The 20,536-nt window shown below is 45.3% G+C and overlaps 1 protein-coding gene across 3 annotated transcripts in view; it reads right to left on the bottom strand.

Moving 5' to 3' along the window:
- Positions 1-20,495, bottom strand: part of Dgcr2 (DiGeorge syndrome critical region gene 2) — a 61,099-nt gene extending 40,604 nt beyond the window's left edge. For 2 of the 3 annotated variants that reach the window (XM_027413152.1, XM_027413153.1), the window contains exon 1: positions 20,202-20,280. In XM_027413152.1, coding sequence (XP_027268953.1) covers positions 20,202-20,280 — 79 coding nt within the window. Of the gene's footprint in view, positions 1-20,201 lie in introns of all 3 variants that reach the window. The other variant, XM_027413154.2, reaches the window with a different exon arrangement.
- Between the last annotated feature and the right edge of the window lie 41 nt (positions 20,496-20,536).

The following is a 20,536-nucleotide window of genomic DNA, read 5'->3' as shown; positions in this document are numbered from 1 at the left end:
GAAGTCCAGAGGCATCAGATCTCCTGGAACTGGCATTATAGGTAATTGCGAAATCCTGATATGGGTACTGGGAATTTAACTCAGGTCCTCTGCAAGAACATATTCCTTAACTCTTGAGTTCTTTCTCCAGCTGGTGAGAATCTACTTCTGAGTCCAGTGAAAGATAAGTCTTGTGGAGTAACAAGTCAGGTGTAATGGAGTATGTCTTTAAATCCCAGCACTTGGGAGGCAGAAGCAAGCAAATTTTCATCAGTTCAGCTTGATCTACATAATGAGTTCCAGTATATCTACAGGTACAGAAAACAATACAAAAAAAAGCAACAAATAAATTATCAGACCCTAGGGGGATGAACAACTTGTCAACTCTTACATTTTAAATATGTGTAGATTATTATTAGGTAACTGTACAATAATATAAGGCTACTCTAAAAACTGCTATGAACTATGGTGATATATTATTTATGATTTAATAAAACCACTGAAGATCAAAATGCAAAGCTAGCCACAGCCAAAGAGCCAGGCAGTGGTGATACACACCTTTAATCCCAGCAGCCATACTAGGTAGCCATAGGATCTCTGTTAGTTCAAGGCCACATGAGCTACAGGAAATTGATCTAGTCTAAAAGAGCAACAGCTCACACAAAGGTGATCTCAGTACTTGTGGTCCCCTGCCTTTAATCTCAGCTCTAAAGAGGCATATAAGATAGGAGTGGAGCATTCAGTATTCAGTTTCAGAGATTTATTCTCTAGCCTCGCTGAGGACAGGGCAGCCCTTTCAGCCTGAGGTAGAGGTAAGAGCTAGTAGCTAGTTGCTTTGCTTTTCTGATCTTCAGCTTGAACCCCATATAAGTCCCTGGGTTTATATTATTCGAGTTACAATAAAACAGATTTCAGTTTACATAATCAGGAAACGTGTTCCAAGGAGAAAGATACTACCCATGAGGCTAAAAGTCCAGCCACTGACCTTGTGAGTGAGGTTAGTCATGATTAATCACTTCCTCTATGACTGCTTCCTCACCTGGACAAGCCAGGCTTGGCTCACAGTTACTGCAGCTCCAGAGGAGGAGTCAGGCTTTAAGTACAGTCCCAGGGCTGACTCACTACCGAGAAGACTTCTTATCTAAAGAGGATCTAACAGTGTGGATGGTCTCTTCCAGCCTGAACTCTGCATCCCTAAGCATTAAGTACTGAGAATACATCATTCTTCCCAAACTATTCTAGGTCTTCCAGTTTGGCTAAAAACTAATTTCTAAACTATAATGAAAAAGAAAGACAACAAACAAACAAAAAACCAAACAAACAAACAAAAAAACTATCAAAGAACATTTTTAACAGTATCCACTCTATAGGAAAAAGCCACAATGCTGTTCAAAGTACACTCATACCTTTTTCTCTTTTTTTTTTTTAAATCACGGTGAGCAAGGTGGTGGTGGCGCATGCCTTTAACTCTAGCACTTGGGAGGCAGAGGCAGGTGGATCTGTGGGTTCCAGGACATCCAAGACTACAGAGAAGCCCTACCTCAAAACAAAACAAGTCACCATGCCTGGAGAAGTTTCAATGTGCTGTCTCAAATTCTGTTGGGAATGGTCATCCAGTGAGGTTTTATTTCCTAACACCCCTATTACCTTCCTTCAAAAGCAAACATTTTGGGGTCAGCATACCTGCTCTGGCAAACAGCCCCTCATTTCCCCACACCCAGCTTTATTCACTGCTCAGTACTTAGCCCTGGGGGGGGGGTTGCTGTAAACATTTATGTGCAAACTCCTTCTAGCAAAGTGTCCTGTAGCAAACAGCCTCTCTAGTTGAGAACTGCCTAAGTAGACTGTTCAAGCCACCTGTCCCAGGATGGGAGACTCAGAGAGTGTAAGACACTGAGAGTTGATGCCGAAGAAAGACCTCTTCACTAAGGAATGGTGCTGCTCAAAGACTCTCCTATGAGATTCAGTGTCAAAAAGGAAGGTGCTTGGTCTTCCTGAACTCCCTGGAGAGCAGGGGTTATGATGGAAGCCCTGAGTGGGCTTCTGAACTCAAAATGCCAGCAGGTGAGTCTGCATCACCAATAGTGTGCTGGATGGTGATTCTGTCGGGCTTAGCTATATGTTAGTGACACATCAACATTTCCTTTCCCTTTTTTTCTGTAGACCCTTTCGGTCTGGTCCTTCCAAGAGGCAACTAGTATGAATTTCTGCCATATAGCAAGTTGCGGAAAGAGCCACCCTGCTTTGCATTTGAGCTTGCCAACACCCTGATGCCCAGGCCTTTTGACCGCCTCCTTGCTGGGCATGAGGCAGCTCAATTCTTTCTAGCCAAGGACAATATCGTCACTCTATTGCTGTCATGACACAAGTGTGTGGCCACAGTATCAAAACAAGAAGTCTCAGTATATCAGCAGTTATTAAACATCATCCTACACCCCCTAACACATTTTAACCCAAGGCTTCTTTATGTGCTAAAATTATTGAGGATTTCGAAAAGTTTTGCACTCTCTGCTTCTTGTGCCCCAAGGTGAATGTCCTTCTTTATATACCTGCAAGATATTTTGCCTTGCCTCTAATCCAAAGTGGCAGAGCCATCAATTCTTCCTGGAGCGAAAACTTGAGCCTTTCCCCTTTCTTTGGTGTGAAAGACACCATGACCAAGGCAATATACAGAAGAAAGCACTCTCAGGGCTTAGAGTTTTAGAAGGCTAGAGTCCTTGACCACCATGCTGGGTAGCATGGCAGGCAGCAGGAAGACAGGTATGGTGCTGGAGCAGCAGCTGAGGGCTTGCATCTGAGAGCTTCCAGCACCATGAAGCAGAGAGAAAGAGAGTTAACTGGGAATGGTGTGAGCTTTTGAAACCTCAAAGGCTACCTCTAGTGACACACCTCCTCCAAGGCCACCTACCCTAATCCTTCCCAAAGAGTTCCATCAACCAGAGTTAGAGACCAAGCATTCAAATATATGAGTTTACTATGAGGATCATTCTCAATCAAACCACCACACCCCCTTCACCTAAAATGAAACATTTCTTCCTTTGATTTCTTGGGTATATTGTCACCATGACACAAAGTTAATTACTATATTAGTCCCTAGGAAATGACAGTCTTTTCAACACTGGTGCTTAAGAATGACTATATAGTCAACTGAAAAGGAAGCCGGCCCTCATTTAATACAAATATAAAAAGACTTCCACTGTAAGAGCTAAATCTGTAGCTCTTAACACCTAAAAAACAGGAGATACTTCCATGTCAGCCTTGGAAGCCATTTCCTGGATGCAAAACCAACAGCAAAATCAGCAAAAGAAAAAACACAATGGTGACTTCATGAAAAAAATGTCTGTGGATCTCAGGATTCTTTCAAAGACTCAAAAAATTATCCACTGAATGGAACAAGATATATTAAATTCAGTATTTGATAAGGTATTAATATTCAGAATATATAAAGAATTTCTACAGCAATGTAAAAATACAACTGCCCAATTCAAAACTAAAAAAAAAAAATTAGATATTTCTCCAAAGAAATATGAATTCTTGCCGGGCATTGGTGGTGCACACCTTTAATTCCAGCACTAGGGAGGCAGAGGCAGGCCGATCTCTGTGAGTTCAAGGCCAGCCTTGTCTCCAGAGCAAGTGCCAAGATAGGCTCCAAAGATGCACAGAGAAACCCTGTCTCGAAAAACAAAAACAAAACAAAACAAAACAATATGAATGATCAATAAACACTTGAAAAAATGCTCAGCCACATTAGTCATCATAGAAGCACAAGTCAAACCATTCGAGATAGCACCTCATATCCATGAGAACAACTATTTCTTAAGGTGAAGACGTTCCTGCCAGGGTGTAGAGAATGGGGCTTTAGAGTACTATTGCAGCAGAATGAGATGACTCAGCAGCACCATGCAAACACAGAATCAGCATATCAACAGCAATTTCACTCACAGACACACACTCAGGAGAACTGAGAGCACAGACTCTAACAGGTGCTGTGCACCAATGTCCACATCAGCACTTATAACAGCTGAAGATAGAAGCAACTCATGTTCATCAATGGAAGGGCGGATAAAAAATGTGGTATATTCATACAGGAGAATATTACCTGGTAATAATAACTTGTATGTGCTAAAATGTGGATGAACCTGAAAATATACTAAGTCAAAGAAACAATCACAAAAGCCCATATAACAACATAATTCTTTTGATATAAAATGTCCAGAATAGAGAAATCCATAGAGACAGAGAGTTGGTTAGTGACTGCTAGGGGCTAAGGGAGAAGTTATTATTTAACTGATAGAGTTTCTATTTGGCATGATAAAAAGTTCCAGGAAGGCACAGTAGTTACAGTTATATAATAATCTGAATGTACTTTATGCCATTAAGTCACATGCTTATAACAGTTAAGAGGCTGGAGAAATAAATGGCTTAGTGTGTAAAGTGCTTGCCCTAAAAGCATGGAGGACCTGAGTTCAAACCCCTAGATTGGAACTAGTATCGTGCGTGCTTCTGTAATCCCAGTGCAGGCCAGCCACCTCATGTGAGCACATACAACAAAGAGACCCTGTCTCACACAGGGTAGAGGGCTAGGACAGATACCTAGGCTCTCCTCTGACCTCCACATGCATGTCCATACTCACACACTGCACACATACACAGACACATGCAAAACAAAACAAAAAATAATTAAGGACTGGGAATGTAGCTCAGAGCAGAATATTTCTCAAAACATACATGGCCCCTGAGTTTAATCCTCAATACACCAAAAGTGAAATGATTTAAATGGTATTTTTCCTCCCAAGACAGGGTTTCTCTGTGGCTTTGGAGGTTGTCCTGGAACTAGCTCTTGTAGAACAGGCTAGTCTCGAACTTATAGGGATCCACCTGCCTCTGCCTCCAGAGTAAAATGGTAAATTTTCTGTGATGCATATCTTACCACATTTTTTTTAACCCTTTGAGAAGATACATCCAGCATCCATCTCATTAATTTCAAGACTAAGGACATCGTATTATATAGGCTTTGGAAACACTAATATGTCAATGTGGTAAGATGAGAGGCAGACAAAACCATGGCAGTATTATGAAGAGTGTAATTTTCCTTATGGATCCTGACAGGGTCCCAGATGCTGTAGTGGCCCCTGGGTATTCAGAGAACTACTTCGAATACTCTGGGCAGTGGATGGGAATTGAGAATCTGTGTCTGTAGGAATTTCTAAGTCTTAACAATTAAGATTCTTTCTCTAGAATCAAATTCTAGGTCAGCAAGCCTCAGCGTCACTTTAAATTATGTAAACTAAGCTGCCTCAAATGACTGGAGGAAATTTAGTATGTTTTCTGAACTGTTTGGAATTTCTCTTCAACATTTGTCCACAAAGGGCAAAAGACAGCACACTAACAGAAGTATGTGTCACACGTCACAAAGGAAATACATTTCCTCAAAGAAACGCTGAGAAGGTCACCTCCTCCCACTGTTCACCTTGGGGTCTCAGACTAGGAGGACATCTGGAGAAGAGGCCATGCACAACTTGCCTGTCACCAGGAAGTCTGAGTGCTCTCAGCAAGGCTGTAATTCCTCCATCACTCTGCTTTAGACAGAGCTAGCAGCTTGTCCTAGCAGACTTTCCAAAGGCTCAATCTGTATCAGAAGCTTCTAGAAAAGAGGTCTTTTTTCAGGACCACACCCCAAACTAGCAGCATAAAGGATCTGAAAGGATGGCTGGCTGGGCTTCTTGCTCACTTGGCCACACTATTCTAGGAGGTAAGCTATGTACATGCGGTTGCACCCAGCACTGTGAAACCTAGGCCAGCAGTTTTTCCTATGGACACTATCAAGAGACACGAACCACTGTCAACAATATAGATAACCAAAACATAAAACAGATCCTATCCTAAGGCAAGAGTGAAGGGCCAGAACAAGGATTCAGACAGGGCCAACACCTGAGGCACCAGACACTGCCTGGGGCAATCCTCAGTCTGCAGTGCAGCCCTGACGAGAACCAATCAGTAGAAAAAGGTACACTGAAGGAGTACTCATACGTGTTCAGTGCAGAGGGACTGAGCCTAAGTGTTTTCATAGGATACGGTCTAGCTTCAAGGACTGCAGCTGACAAGGGGAAATGTATCCGAGTGTTTGCCCAACACATGCAGCAGCCAGGGGAGGCAGAGCTAGGAAGTGAGGTCAACCATGAGCAGACCTTTCTGAGGGTGCACAGGACTCCCACCACCTTCCACGGTGCTATACCATTTGTGCTGCCTTCCCCCAAGAAACCTACCATCTATCTTCTTGGGCCTGGTTTGGCAGTCCTGCAACTCTTTCCCTGTAGCACATAGGTCCTTTCTACTCACTACCATGTGCAGCCTCCTGGGCCCGCCCCTGCAGCTTCCTGGAATGGTGTTATGTGGAGATTAGTACAGAAAAGGGCACCAGAAACCCCTAAGAAGGCCTCTGCTCCAGACTACTGACAATGACCATTACTTGTTAGGTCACATTCCTTCTTCTGAGACACATGGAGGTGACCATTCCTGGCCGTCCTGAGCCCCAAGAAGAACCCACTCAAGCCGTGCTCGTGACTGAAGCTTCACATGTTCTGTTGCTAGGAATGACTCTGAAGAAGCAAATGCTCTGAGAAGGTTCCCTAAGCAAAGGGGAGCTGGAGCCCAGAGTTTTGCAGAGCATGGTGCACTGCTTTGTCTCCACACTAAAGCCCTGTTTAGGGCTGCCAGCACTTAACTCAAGCTGAGTAACTTCAGAGAGCATTTGGTCAGGTGTCTGAGTGACTTGAGTGACTGTTCTATAGCTGTGAAGAAACACCATGACCAAGGCAGCTTACAGCAGAGTACGGGAGACTACAGCCTGAGTTCCTCCTGACCATCAAGGTGTAGAGGGCTGGGCAGGCAGCCATGGTTCTGGAGCAGTAACTGAGAATTGCAGGTTGAGACAACACAGAAGACAGTGGGACAGCATCTGAAACCTCAAAGCCCACTCCCAGGTAAGTGACACACCTTCTTCAACAAGGTCACACCTACTAATCCTTCCCAAACAGTTCTACCAACAGGAAACCAAGCATGAAAATATATGAGCCTATGGAGGCATTCTCATTTAAACTACCACAGCTACACAGTTGAGTTTGAGGCTACATGAGACTATCTCAAGAAAACATAACTTTAGGACTGGCAAAGTGGCTCAGTGGATAAAAGTACTTAGTTCTATCTAAGCTGAGGACCTGAGTTCAATTCCTAAGACCAACCTAATGGGAGATGAGAACTGACTCTCACTCCAAACAGTTGTGAGCATAAGTGAGGGCATGAACATGAAAACCCGAGCGCGCGCGCGCGCGCGCGCGCGCGCACACACACACACACACACACACACACACACACACACACACACACACACGTAAATGTACTAAAAATAAAATGAAAAAGAAAACTAAACTTTGCTGTTATGGAATATTTTGGGTGGAATAGGTATTTGCTGTTGTGGACAAAGATGTGTTACATTTGTTTATGCTGCATTTGTTTAATTATGTAAGGATGTGTTACTTCACCTTGCCCGCCTAAGGCACCTGATTAGTCTAATAAAAAAAAACAAAACTGAACAGCCAATAGCTAGGCAGGAAGGGGATGGGTAGGGCTGTTGGGTAGAGAGAATAAATAGGATAAGCAGTCTAGGCTCAAAAAGAATGAGAGGGAAAAAGGGAAGATGAGAAAGAGGAGAAAAGCCCTGAGGCAAAAGGTAGATAAAAAGAAACAGGTTAAGTTAAAAGAGCTAGGCTGAGCATTCGTAACTAACAATAAGTCTGTAGCATAATTTTGGGAGCTGGTTGGTGACCCAGAAGAAAATGTCTGACACACTTTGCATCCATGTATCTAGTAAACAACCATCTGAAGTACTTCTTAAGTACTATCCCTATTTAGAGAAAAAAAGATGAGGTTTCCATATCCCTCTTCAGGACCAGTTTCCAAATAGAATAGCAGAGAAGTTGCCTGACCCTCAAAAGCACATGCAAACTACAGGAAGATTTCAAAGTCCTGTAAGTAAGTTTCTTTTGAGATGGAGGTCTGGCTTTGTAGCCCAGGCTAACCAACCTCCAACAAAATTCTCCCTCCTCCCCGGTATTAGAGGGTGGAAGTAAGGGTCTTCTTATATATGTTAGACAAGCACGCTACCTACTGCTGAGCTCCACTCCAGCCCTAGCTAAGGGCAATACTAAACAAGGCAATTCCTGAAGCAAAGTACAGTTCTGAGGCATGCAAAAAAGATGATTTAAAGTCAAGAAGCAATAGGCAGCTTTACACACCCCCTCCTCGGTAGATCTGAACACTATCATGCATTGCAATCACCACAGAGCTCTGGTATCTTTGGGGAGGGTTCAAAGGTAACAAAGCCTAAAAGCAGCATTTCATATACTCCTCTGGAATCTTAAATCAAGCACAACAGAAACTCCATCTGAAGAGGCATGTTATCATTTACAGTTATCCAGGCTGTGCACCCCCAGTGCTTATCAGAGTGTGTGATGCTCTGACATGGTGTGGAGGCATAAGAACTATGATAGTCCCTGGAAGACACGTGAAAGCAGCTGCATAGAGGGGCTCAGTGTGAGACTGGAGGCAGATCATACAAGAAACTCTAGAGGACACAAGACCCTCTCTCAAAAACAAGGTAGAAGAGGCACACACCCAGCCCAAGTCCAACTACATAGTGAGTTCCAGGACTCCTAGACTCCATAGTAAGACCCTGTGTCAAAAATAAAATAAGGGAGACGGAGAACTGACTTCCAAAGACTGATCTACACACACGTTTATTTTTTAAAACACCCCCAACATTGTGTGTGTGTGTGCATGTGTGCGTGTGTACACATGGACCCATGCAAAGGTCAGATATCAATGTCGGTGTTTTGCTCAATTATTCTCATCCTTTTTTTTTTCTTTCTCTTTTTTTAATCTTCCTTCTTTCTGACCTGAAGGTCACCAATTCAGCAAGATGAGCTGGAAAGAGAGCTCCAGGGATTCCCGTATCTCTACTTTCACAGGCCCACACTGTTGCTCATGATGCTTTAATGGGGTTGCTAGGGATCAAACTAGTTTGAGGACTTGCTTAGCAAGCATCTTATCAACTTAGCCATCTCCTCAGGCCCTAAAAATACTTTGTTTTCAGAGACACTCTCACTCACTATATAGTCTTGACTGGTCTGGAACTCATGAGCCTGCCTGACTCTTCTGGGTGTTGAATAAAATACCCTTTTCTGACCCTTTTTCCTTTCTCTTCTCTTTTTCTTTTTTGGTTTGTTTGTTTTTCAAGGCAGAGTTTCTCTGTATAGCCTTGGCTGTCTCAGAACTCACTCTGGAGACCAGGCTGACCTGGAACTCACAGAGATACGCCTGCCTCTGCCTTCCAAATATTGAGATTAAAGGTGAGCACCACCACCGCCCAGATGACCCTTTACTTTCATGAAAATGTCTTAAGAGGTAATATAATCACAGGGGCCTCACAAAAGGTGACAGGAAGGTTCAAATTGTAAGTAAGCCTCCCGAGCTTCTAGAAATACACACAATGCATGTGTTCCTCTGATGATAAAGACAATGTGTCGAGATCACAAGCAGAAGCCAATGACTGACCTGAGGGGGCCACCAGGCCAAAAGAGCTGTAATGCATCAGCGCCCACCTTTTGGGAACCATGAGCACTGAACGGTCTCAACCCAACGACAGGCACCTGTTTTTATGCAGGAGGACTTTGCACTTGGTTCCTCAACTACCCAGTACTGTCACCCAATTTTGGAATTGTAAAGCAGAAGGCAAAGCGTGTCACCAACACATTGTTCCTGAATGTCCTGTCTCTGCTTCAGATTAAAATCTAAGTGACACCCTCTTCTAGTCTCCAAGGATACCAGTGTACAGACACACACAAATAAAAGTACATCTTAAAACAACAATAACAACATAGCAATTGAAAAAGAAAGGGTGTGGCGGCTCAATAATCCCAGCACTTGTGAGGTAGGGCAAAAGAATTAGCATGGGTTTGAGGCCTGCCTAAGCTATGCAGTAAATTCTAGGCCTCCCTGGGCTGCAATACTCTGTCTTAAATAAAGCATCCAGTTGGTAGGGTGCTTACCATGCAAGGACTTGAGTTCAAGGTCCAGAAATTACTTTTAAAAACCAGTTGTGAGCCAGTAGTGGTAGTTCCAGCACTGGGGAGGCAGAGGCAGGTGAATCTCTGTGAGTTCAAGGTCAGCCTGGTCTAGAGAACAAGTTCCAGGACAGCCAGGGTTGTTACACAGCGAAACCCTGTCTCAAAAATCAAAAAACAGTTCTGGCAGTGTAAGCTCCCAATCCCACTGCAGGGGAGGCAGAGGTGGATCCCCAGTGATCCTGGCTGGCCTAATGGGTCAACTCCCAGGCCAGTGAAAAAACAAAAAACAAAACAAACAACAAACAAAAAACAGTTTGGGGCTGGGAAAATGGCTCAGCTAAGAAATAGCTTTTGGTGTAAACTTGAAGAACTGAGTTTGGTTCCCACACCTATTTAAAAACTGGTGTGGCAGCATGTCTAATCCTAGCACCAGGGAGGTGAAGACAGGAAGATCGTGGGACTTGCTAGCCAGCCAATCAAGCCAAATCCACGAGCTCCAAATACAGTGAGAGACCTTGCTTCAAAAAGTAAGATGGAGAATGAACTGAGGGCACTCAATGTTGCTCTCTAGTCTTCACACGCACACACATATATACATAGGAACAAGCGCCGCGCACCCCCCCCCCCCACACACACACCTGAGAGAATGATAACCTGTTCACCCCACACACCAAAAAGGATAGCCATGAACTCCTAAAGCAGGTTTTCCGGGTAACAAGAGCAATTAGGAACTGCCTGGGTGTGCTCTCAAGCCAGCTAACTCACCTAGGCCTGTGATCAGCCTTGTCCTGCCCAACAGGAAGCAGCCCTATAGCTGAAGGAGACAGACAACAAGCTGAGTGATGGGATGGCTGAATGTCAGCACACATTAGTCAGCCTATGCAGAGACCAGGCTGAAGGGAGCAAGGGTAGAAGCATGGAAGTAGGAGGACCAGCTCACGGTAACTGGAGCAATGGCTTCACCAGGCAGAAGAGGGGAAGAAAGCTAAGACGGAGCATGCAGTGCAGCGTCTACAACATGAGCTGCCCATGTCTACAGCTGCCAGCTGTCTACAACATGAGGAAAAGCCCATGTAGAGTCAAGTCTGTTCCCAAGTCCAGATGCCAAGCCTAACTCCCTCATGGGGAGACCCCACCTCCACCCTAGGCTGGGGGGCTGGAAAGCTTTAGGAAAGATCCACATTGGCAAGAAGTCCTCACCCCTTGCCTCTCAGCACAGCTAATGCCCAAGGAGCAAGTTCCACCAAATGTGAGGCCCAGCTAACTGGCTGTGTCCCCTCCCTCATTCACCTATAGAATGGCTACAAGGACTTCATCTTCCTTGCCACTCCTGTCAGGGCGGCTATATGGAAAACTGGCTGAAGGTACTCCTGTCCTTTATGTTAAAATATAAATAGTCATTTGTGCATTTGTTCAATAACTAACTGATTACTGATTTCCTTTTTTTTTTAAATAAATAGGCTTCTTTTAAAAAAATAATTTGTTTTTATTTTATGTTCATTGCTGTATTGCCTGCTTGTATGTCTCTGTGAGGGTGTCAGAAGCCCTACAACTGGAGTATATAGATAGGTGTGAGCTGCTATGCGGGTGCTGGAAATTGAATCCAGGTCCTCTGGAAGAGCAACTTAACAGTTGAGTCATTTCTCCAGGTCCTCAAATGATTTCTAAGCATCTATTCTGTGCCTGACTAGGTGCAGGGAACACATGGAATGTGTCAATAAGTAAAACCTGTCATTGTTAACAACCCTAGCCTATGCAAAGTGTAATGGCTCAATGTTTTATCGTATTTACGGATCCTAGCTCTGAATCTTTAGATGTAGGTGTATAACCTGGAGTAACCACAGAAAGAAAAAAAGGACAGGTGGGGAGGTGGCTCTAGGAAGGGGAAAAGTAACACCCAGGTACCATGAAGGTAAAATGGGAGGGGAGGGTGCTTTATCTGGGGAAAGGGGAGGGGGATTAAATAGGGAGGAGGGAATAAAGAACACCAAGGAGGAGCTGGAGAGATGGCTCAGAGGTTAAGAGCACTGCTTGCTCTTCCAAAGGTCCTGAGTTCAATTCCCAGTAACCACATGATGGCTCACAACCATCTATAATGAGATCTGGTGCCCTCTTCTGGCATCTAAGCATACATATAAGCAGAATACTGTGTACATGATAAATAATTTTTAAAAAAACAAACAAAAAACAAAACAAAACAAAACGAAAAAGAACACCAAGGATAAGTGGCAAACTCCTTTAATCCCAGCACTGGGAGGCAAAGGCAAGTGATAGATCTCTGTAAGTTTGAGGCCAGGTTGGTCTACATAGGGAGTCCAGGATAGCCAAGGCTATAGAGAGACCTTGTCTCAAATGTGTGTGTGTGTGTCTGTGTGTGTGTGTGTAGTTTTGTGTTTACTTAAAAATAATGTATGTGGCTGGGTGTTGGTGGCGCATGTCTTTAATCCCAGCACTTGGGAGGCAGAGGCAGGTGGATCTCTGTGAGATCCAGGCCAGCCTGGTCTACACAGCAAGTGCCAGGATAGGCTCCAAAGCTATACAGAGAAACCCTATCTTGAAAAACTAAAAAAAAGTATGTGCGTGTATATTTTATAAACCAAATGAGTTTATACTACTTGGAGTGATCATGCTTCTCCCAAGAGCCATAGACTATCTAACAAAAGCCCTAGTACCAGGCATGGGAAGCCTCCCTTAGAACTGTTGGTCAGGAGAGTTCAAGAGACTCTCAAAACAATGCAGGCTACTGCTGTTGCCTCCCAATTGCTGAAGACTCCATCTATTTTAGACACATGCAGTAGAGAAACTGAGCTAGAACTGACCCAGAAACCTCCTCCCTGAGAACTCTGATTCTATCCAAAGGTGCTATGCACACTGCCAAGGGAGAAAAGCAATCAGCAGTCCTCCCCAACTGTGAAGCTGTGGAACACAGTAGTGGCCAACATGGCAAGATAGTCCCAAGGGTGCAATAGTGGCACTTGTATCTTGGAGGTAACCGAAGGCTGTTTGCTGGACTGGAGGAATTTATGCCTACTTCTATAAACTTAGCTTACTACCCAAGGCTGGCAAGTTTATGAAATAGTTATCAACCTTCCTAATGCAGTTACTCATGTTGTGGTGACCCCAACCATAACATTATTTAGTTGTTCCTTCATAACTGTAATTTTGCTGTTATGAATCATAATGTAAATGTCTGATATGCAGGTCTCTGACGTGACCCTATGGAATTGCAAGCCACAGGTTGAGAACCACTGCTAAGGAAGAACCACCCCACTACTGCCAGTTTCCTAAACCAGTGCAATTCCCAGCAGCATTCTAGGTACCCAAACACGACAGGCAAACAGAGCTTAATGAGAAGTTTTATTAGAAAGGGGACAGGAGGGGGAAGGAGAGGGGAGGGGGACAGAGGAGAAGAGGGAGACAGGAAAAATCCTGTCTGCCCTAAAGGAACCAGGGGAATAGTGGGAAAGAGAGCATAAGTTGGCGGGGAATCTTTCTTTTAAGGGGTCTTTTGCACCTGTGTGCAGACTACATAGTCATGGTACATTCTGAGTACATTCTGCTAGGCAACAGGACCAGCACCCATGAAATCCTAACAATACGGCTGCCCAAACAAGATCTACAGAAAGACAACACCAACTGACATTCAATGTGGATGAGGGAAGTCTCACAAGTCCCCACACCTAGAGGAAGAGCTACAGGCAAATAATGACTGCTTGAGAAAGGAAATCATTCTTCTTTTCTAAGGGATGAACCAACTCCGAAAGGTTATTCAATCCCAAGCAGTCAGCCCTCAACACATACACATATAGAGGAGGCAACAGTAAATGGATATGTGTATATGTAATATATGTAGTAATAATAAAGAAAAGGGGTCATGAATTTGAAGTGGGGACACAGGAGTTGGAGGGGAGAGAGTGGGGTAGAAATGATATATAGTATTCATGCAAGAAATTCTCAAAAGTAGCTAAAATATCCAAATATTCTAGAAAAATAGCTAAAGTAAATGTAAAAACACAGAATACAATTCGAAAACAAAAAGTGTAATAGTTAAAAAAAATCCTGCAGAGGCTGCTGTGTGTGTGGCATGGCCCCTAAAGGGAGGCCCTGCTGACTTGCATGCACATACCTTCAGACCCACAGACTTAAGGGTTCCCTAGACTCATTCAAATCTACCTGTGCATAGTACCTACAGATGGTCCGTATAAAGCATTTGCTTTATATCAGACACTTCTTGGAATATTTCCTTACCCATTTTAATCCTTACATCTCCATGAAGCCATATCACGATATTGATATTCAAAGTGAGGAAGCTGAGGCACAAAATGACAAACGGACACATGGGGGGGGGGGAGAACCTTGACCCCAGGCATGTATATGGCTTTAGGGTACATGGCTTTGAATCACCACAATCACCTGCCATTGACCTGGATGAGAAAAACGCCTATGAATAACTTGTCATAGCTTTGTCAACTTGGCACACTGGGACATTTCCTCCATTAAACTGGCCTGTGAGCATGTCTGTAGAACATTTTATTGATTACTAATTGATGCAAGAAGACTCCACTGTGAGCAGTGCCATCCCTAAGGCAGGTGGGTCTAGGCTATATATGAAAGCTAAGGAAGCAAGTCAATTCCTGCTTCTAGGTTCCTGCCCTGAGCGCCCTTCTTGATGGACTAAAAGGAAGCAAACTCTTTCTTCCCTAAGTTGCTATGGCTGTGGTATTTATCACAGCAACAGAAAGCAACCATAACAACTTCTAACATTCTTCTGACAGACAGCTCACGTAACATAAGTTAGGCCTCATTCTTCTACCGCCAAGTACAAAGACATCTATGTCCATAGCACTACACCATAACCACAGGCCTCCAAGCTATTTACCTCCAGCCTGGGCTTGTCCTACCAAGGCCTGCCATGACAAAATGTGACAAGTTTCCGCAAAACTTTCCAAGATAGTTGATAAATCAAGCCAGAAACAAGACCACAGATGTCACAGAATAACCCCACTTTAAACCTAGGCATCACTCTGCTCTATTGTCTGTGACCCTGAACTAGGCTTTGCAGTTACCAATCTGCTTTGCAGGCTGGGAGGGAACCAAAGGTCATGATGTCCTCAGCACATATAAGCATAGGTGGTGAACAAATGATAGACTGTATACCAAAGAAGACATATGCTTAGCCATGGGCTCTTTACTGGGTCCTAAATATTGTCATTGACATTTCAGAACTAAACACCTACCAAAGGACCAGAGGAGGCAAAAGAACTCTCCAACAGTCAAAGGCTCATCCCACTAGGGAAAAAAATCAACTACTGGGTCACTGTCATCCCTAGGAGGACCTGCCATCACTGCCAAGATGACAGCATGCACAGCTGGATCTACAGCTAAGAGAAAACGCATGCAGACAGAGGACCTGCCATCACTGCTAGGACATTACTTGGTATCCAGACCACCTCTCACCACTAAGAGGGAAGTGTCTATGAACTAGGCCGGAGAAGGCAACGGAAAAGGCAAAGCCTATCTTCAGCATGTTTTTGTGCCTATCCAGAAGCACTAACTGGGATAACAAACAGAGCAGGCACTCACTCACATGCTGAGCTTACTTACCTCCACCATGGCTAAGCTTTCAGCACAGGCTTCCCATACACTGGAGGCCTATGTACTTGGCACAGCACAAGGCAGATACTGGTGAGCAAAGCAGGGTTGGGATAAATGAAAGCCACCTGCTGTTCTCTGAAATGGCCCAAATGATCGGAGTAAAGGGCCATGGCATATGGCTGCAACTTATTTTGAAATGGTTCAGCAGGGAGGTGGGGCACTTACATGTTTCAGTACACACCATATAAAAGGATACACAGGGTATTTGGCTTTTTCATAACTTTTCCATGATTTTGAAATCATTTTTTCTTTCATTCTTTTTTTTCAGGGTCTCATGTAGCCCAGCAGGTTTTGCACTTCTGATCCTCCTGCCTCTATGGCAAGGACTAAGATTACAGGTGTGCATCACCATGCCTAACTCTGAAAGGTTTCTTCTTCAAATGGAGGACAGCTAGTGAAGCTAGAAAGCATGTTTCACTATTCTCCAATCAAGAATGAAATTGTTAACTCAAATGTCAAATAAATGTTCTACTATAAAATGTCATGGGATGGTAGGCTCTAGAGGAAAACACGTGAAACTCAGAGGGGAGGGGGGAAAACACAACACATGGACATTTATCAAGGCCAGAGAGTTCCAACTGTCTAGCCATGTCTAAGCTTCTGTTCCTTCCACTTGTAATGACAATACCACTTATCACTGGCCAGCCCCTGTGCTACTCCCCTTGGAATTCTAGATTCCAGAGGTTAAAGAACCCAGAACTAGGAGCCAGACCACCCAAACTTCCATTCCAGCTGCAAAGCTAGTAGGGTGAGGCAAGCGAATTAAGGTCACTCACAGCTGGAGTAGCACAGCTAGAATACAAGGAAGACAGCTGCCAATCCTACTACATCCCAAGGTGGCCCAGGCCTCTCATAGGGACCTGCAACAGGCAGGAAGGGACTAGGATCCCTGAACTGTGTGGCCCCACTGAGAAGTTTTCTTAATTATAAATGCTGGAATCACACGGGAGAAAGCATGATTTTGTTTCCCACTGAGCACTTCAACAGTGTCAGCGTGAGCAATTAATGTTGCACTCCCTACACAGGTGGGGAAAAAAAGTTAGCAGTGGCTCTCATAGCCCTCCTGCCCCCTGTACCACCTCAGCTTCTTGTCATAACTTCTTCAAAAGTCCAACCCTCTTGCTCCCCAAATTGAGAGGCCTTAATGCATTGGCCAACCACAAAAAAAAAGGGGGGGGGGTATTCAGAGCACAGTGCTAAAATGGCAAGAAGTTTGGTACCATCACTTTAAAGGACTCCTGAGACCCATCAGAAGACAAAGACAGCAGAGGTTTCATACCTGAAGTTAAAAAACGATTTATAAGCCAGGTGTAGTAGCACATGGCTTTAATCCCAGCACTCGGGAGGCAGAGGCAGGCGGATCTCTGAGTCTGAGGCCAGCCTGGTCTACTGAGCCTGGTCCAGGACAGCCAGAGTTACAGAAAGAAACCCTGTCTCGAAAAACCAACCAACCAACTTTATGCCTAACAGGTCTTTCTGAGGCCCAAAGTGGACATAAACAGCCAGGATGAACAAGAATCTAAACAGAGGTACATAATGAACAAAGCAGTCAGGCTCCTAGTATTAAAACCTCACCTGGGTCACTTAGCTTTATAAGGTTCTCTGGTTTAGTTTCTCTGCCTATAAAATTGGGATAGTAACAGTTCCAGAGACCACTAAAGTTAACACAAACATTAATGTTTAAAACAGTATCTGACATGTAACATCTTCAAACAACTAAGATCATTTTAGAAGAAATATGTGTGCTGGCTGGAGGGATAGCTCAGAGTGCTTGCCTAGCATGCACAAAGCTCTGGATTTCATTACCAGCACTATAAAGAAGTTTGGACAAGTCAAGTCCTGCTCCACACACCGCCTCCCCACCTATTTCTGAAAGGCCTAGCCTGCGCCAAAGAAGAAACCCATAATGCCTTGGCTCTTCCTCACAAGTAACACTGGGCAGGAGCAAGAGGAAACCCTCTGCCTCCCTCCTAAGAGAACTACTATCCTCTTCACATTCATATATGGTTCAGACCTAGAACCTTGACAGAAAGCAAACAAATCTAGACCTTCGTCTTGCAAAACCAGCTAGAAAGACACTGCCCAGCACTCCCAGGACAGGCAGGAGGAACTTGTCGAGACACAATAGCAAACAAGAAAAAAAATTGGCCCAGCAATCCCTGGCTTTGCTGCCCATGTCAGGGGGGTACATTAGTAGTGTTATTGTTTTGTTTAAAAAGAAGAAAAGAGAAATATTGAGACAGACATAAGACTATAAGTTTATTATAAGGCGCGGCAGAATGGGTAGACTAAGAAGAGGAACAGGGGTAAATGGCTGACCACCATGGCCAGTCGCCATAGAGAGACAGAGCAGGAAACAGAGAGACGGGAGAGCACACACACACACACACACACACAGAGAGAGAGAGAGAGAGAGAGAGAGAGAGAGAGAGAGAGAGAGAGAGAGAGAGCGCATAAAGGGGCAGGGGCCTATCTTTTAAAGGGGTCCTCTGCACCTGCGTGCAGACTTCTTTCCCATGGAACCTTGGACTGACCAGGGTATTGCCTGAATGGATTCCACCAGGTAACAGGGGCAGGCCAGCATAATGCCTGAACCTTTCAAGTAGTCTTAGGGTTTTACCAGAAAACAACACTGGGGGCTGCAGCCAAATTCTAGCCTAGAAAGCCATAGATTCAAGATCACATTATTCCCTCTACTGGAGCCTCTACTACTAACATGTCCCATTCAGACTGTATGAGGGCTCCCCATGAGACACTCCCTTGCTGCATATGTACAAATGGATGGATGGCCTCTGGGCTCATGCTCAGGGATACTCAACACACAGGAATATGCTGAAGAACTCACACTTGCTCTCTTCTTCAATACTTCTAGAGAGTGGGCTGTGTTCTCTACAGTTCATTATCTCTAGTGACAAGCAGGCAGCAAGAACTCACATATTCTTTCTGAACTGCTCCCAGCTGAAAGGTTATATGAACAGACCATCAGGGGGAAAAAGGTATGGAACACCAATTGCCTCTGTGATCTAGACAGATATTGGTCCTGGGACAGAAGGCAGCAGGCAGGCCAAGCAGGTGTGGCACAATTTCCATACCTAGAGGCCTCATCTGCAAAACTGGGACCCGGGAAACAGAACAGGATTGCAAGTCACTCTATTCAGATGTATACAATTTTACCAAGATTTCAATCACAAGAACCATATCCATCCCAGCACTCTGGAGTCGAGGCAGAGGCAGGAGGATCTCTGTAAGTTCAAGACCAGCCTGTTCTATACACACACACACACACACACACACACACACACACACACACACACACACGAACCATATTCAGCTGCTTTAGTCAGCAGAGAGAGCAGCTGGCTGTCCTGAGTTCCTCTCATAGAGCCCTGGGGAAGCACTTTCTTCAGCTCAGTGTTGGTCTAGGGTCTTGGTCATGGGGGCTCAGGCAGACATTTCCATATGTGACAAAGGTACAAAGCCAAGCACTGCAATATGTTACAGGATGGGAGCTAGGCCAGGATACTGCTGCAGGTGCACCCATCTGCTGTGACACCCAGTCATTTTGTCACTCATAGAAGACTTGCCTAGGGTGTTCCTTCATGGGAACCATCCTTCACTAAAAACATTAAGAACGCTACTTGTCTCTGCACTGGTACAGAGATAAGTCTAAAACACAAAATACATATATTAAAGCATCTCTTTCACCTAAAAGTTCAAAGACACCCCTGCCATTTATAAAACTTTATGGCAGATCCCTAAAGTGACAGTGAGGCTGTACAGGAACTCATGTGCCTGATGGATAAATCAACCCTGCTTTGGAGAGTGGGGAGCAGTTAGGTTTTCTTAACCCAGTTCACGAGTATCAGAAACAGGTAGAAAAAGGGACCTGAGGTTCCCCACCACACACAAAACTCCAAGGGAGTACCTAAAGTATTTAATCACACCACACAAACAAAGCACTAAGTGCCGGGCACCGGTGAGAGGACTCTGTCCCCTGCACACGAGGTTTGGTTTACTCCCAGTACCTCCTTTGAGCCAAGCTAGACTTCTGTGATGCAGCGTTTCATTACGAGGCAATAAGCCACCAGCCATCGCTGTCCAAAGCTGAAACACTGGCACAAAGCCACACTTGAGCGGACAGTTGGGACACCAGGTGCCTCCACAAGCAGCTCCCAGCCCCCTGATTTCCACTCAGCCCAGAAGCAGCTCCTGGCCAGTGGCTCCCAGAGCGCGCGGCGCTGGACGGACGTGGGTCCAAAGGCGACATCCTCGAGGCTCCGAACCCAGGTACACTCCAACTTGTGCCCGAGCAGGGGACGCCCAGAGGCCCGCGGCCAGGCCTCGCTAGTGCCTTGCCGAGGCGCAGGGGCCGCCCTGCTGCCGCGGGTGGAAGGACGCCCCCAGCCCCACCCCGACCGCGCCCCCACCCCCGGCGCCGCGCACCTGGCCGCAGCGGCTCGGTGACAGTGAGAACCAGCAGGAAGAGCAGCAGGAAGGCACCGCTGTCTGCCTTGGGCACCATTTATCCTCCGTTCATCGTCCCCGGGGCAGCTGTGTGACCCCGCGGGGAGGCCGGACCTAGCCCAGATGAGGGCGTGAGGGCCGGACTCGGGCCGGGCAGAGAGGCTGAGGGTGAGGGTTCCAGCTGGGCCGCCGCGACGCTGGGCCGCTGCAAGGGAACGCCGCCGGCTCGCGCGCACTCTAGGCCGCAGAAGCGGGACGGGATTCCGGCTCCCGCAAGATGGCGGCCGTCCTGCTCGGGCCCGCGCGACCCCGCC

The sequence above is a fragment of the Cricetulus griseus genome, chromosome 4, assembly GCF_003668045.3.
Source record: "Cricetulus griseus strain 17A/GY chromosome 4, alternate assembly CriGri-PICRH-1.0, whole genome shotgun sequence".
NCBI lineage: Eukaryota > Metazoa > Chordata > Mammalia > Rodentia > Cricetidae > Cricetulus > Cricetulus griseus.
The sequence above is the reverse complement of the archived record's forward strand: the minus strand, read 5'-3'. Positions and strand labels throughout refer to the sequence as shown.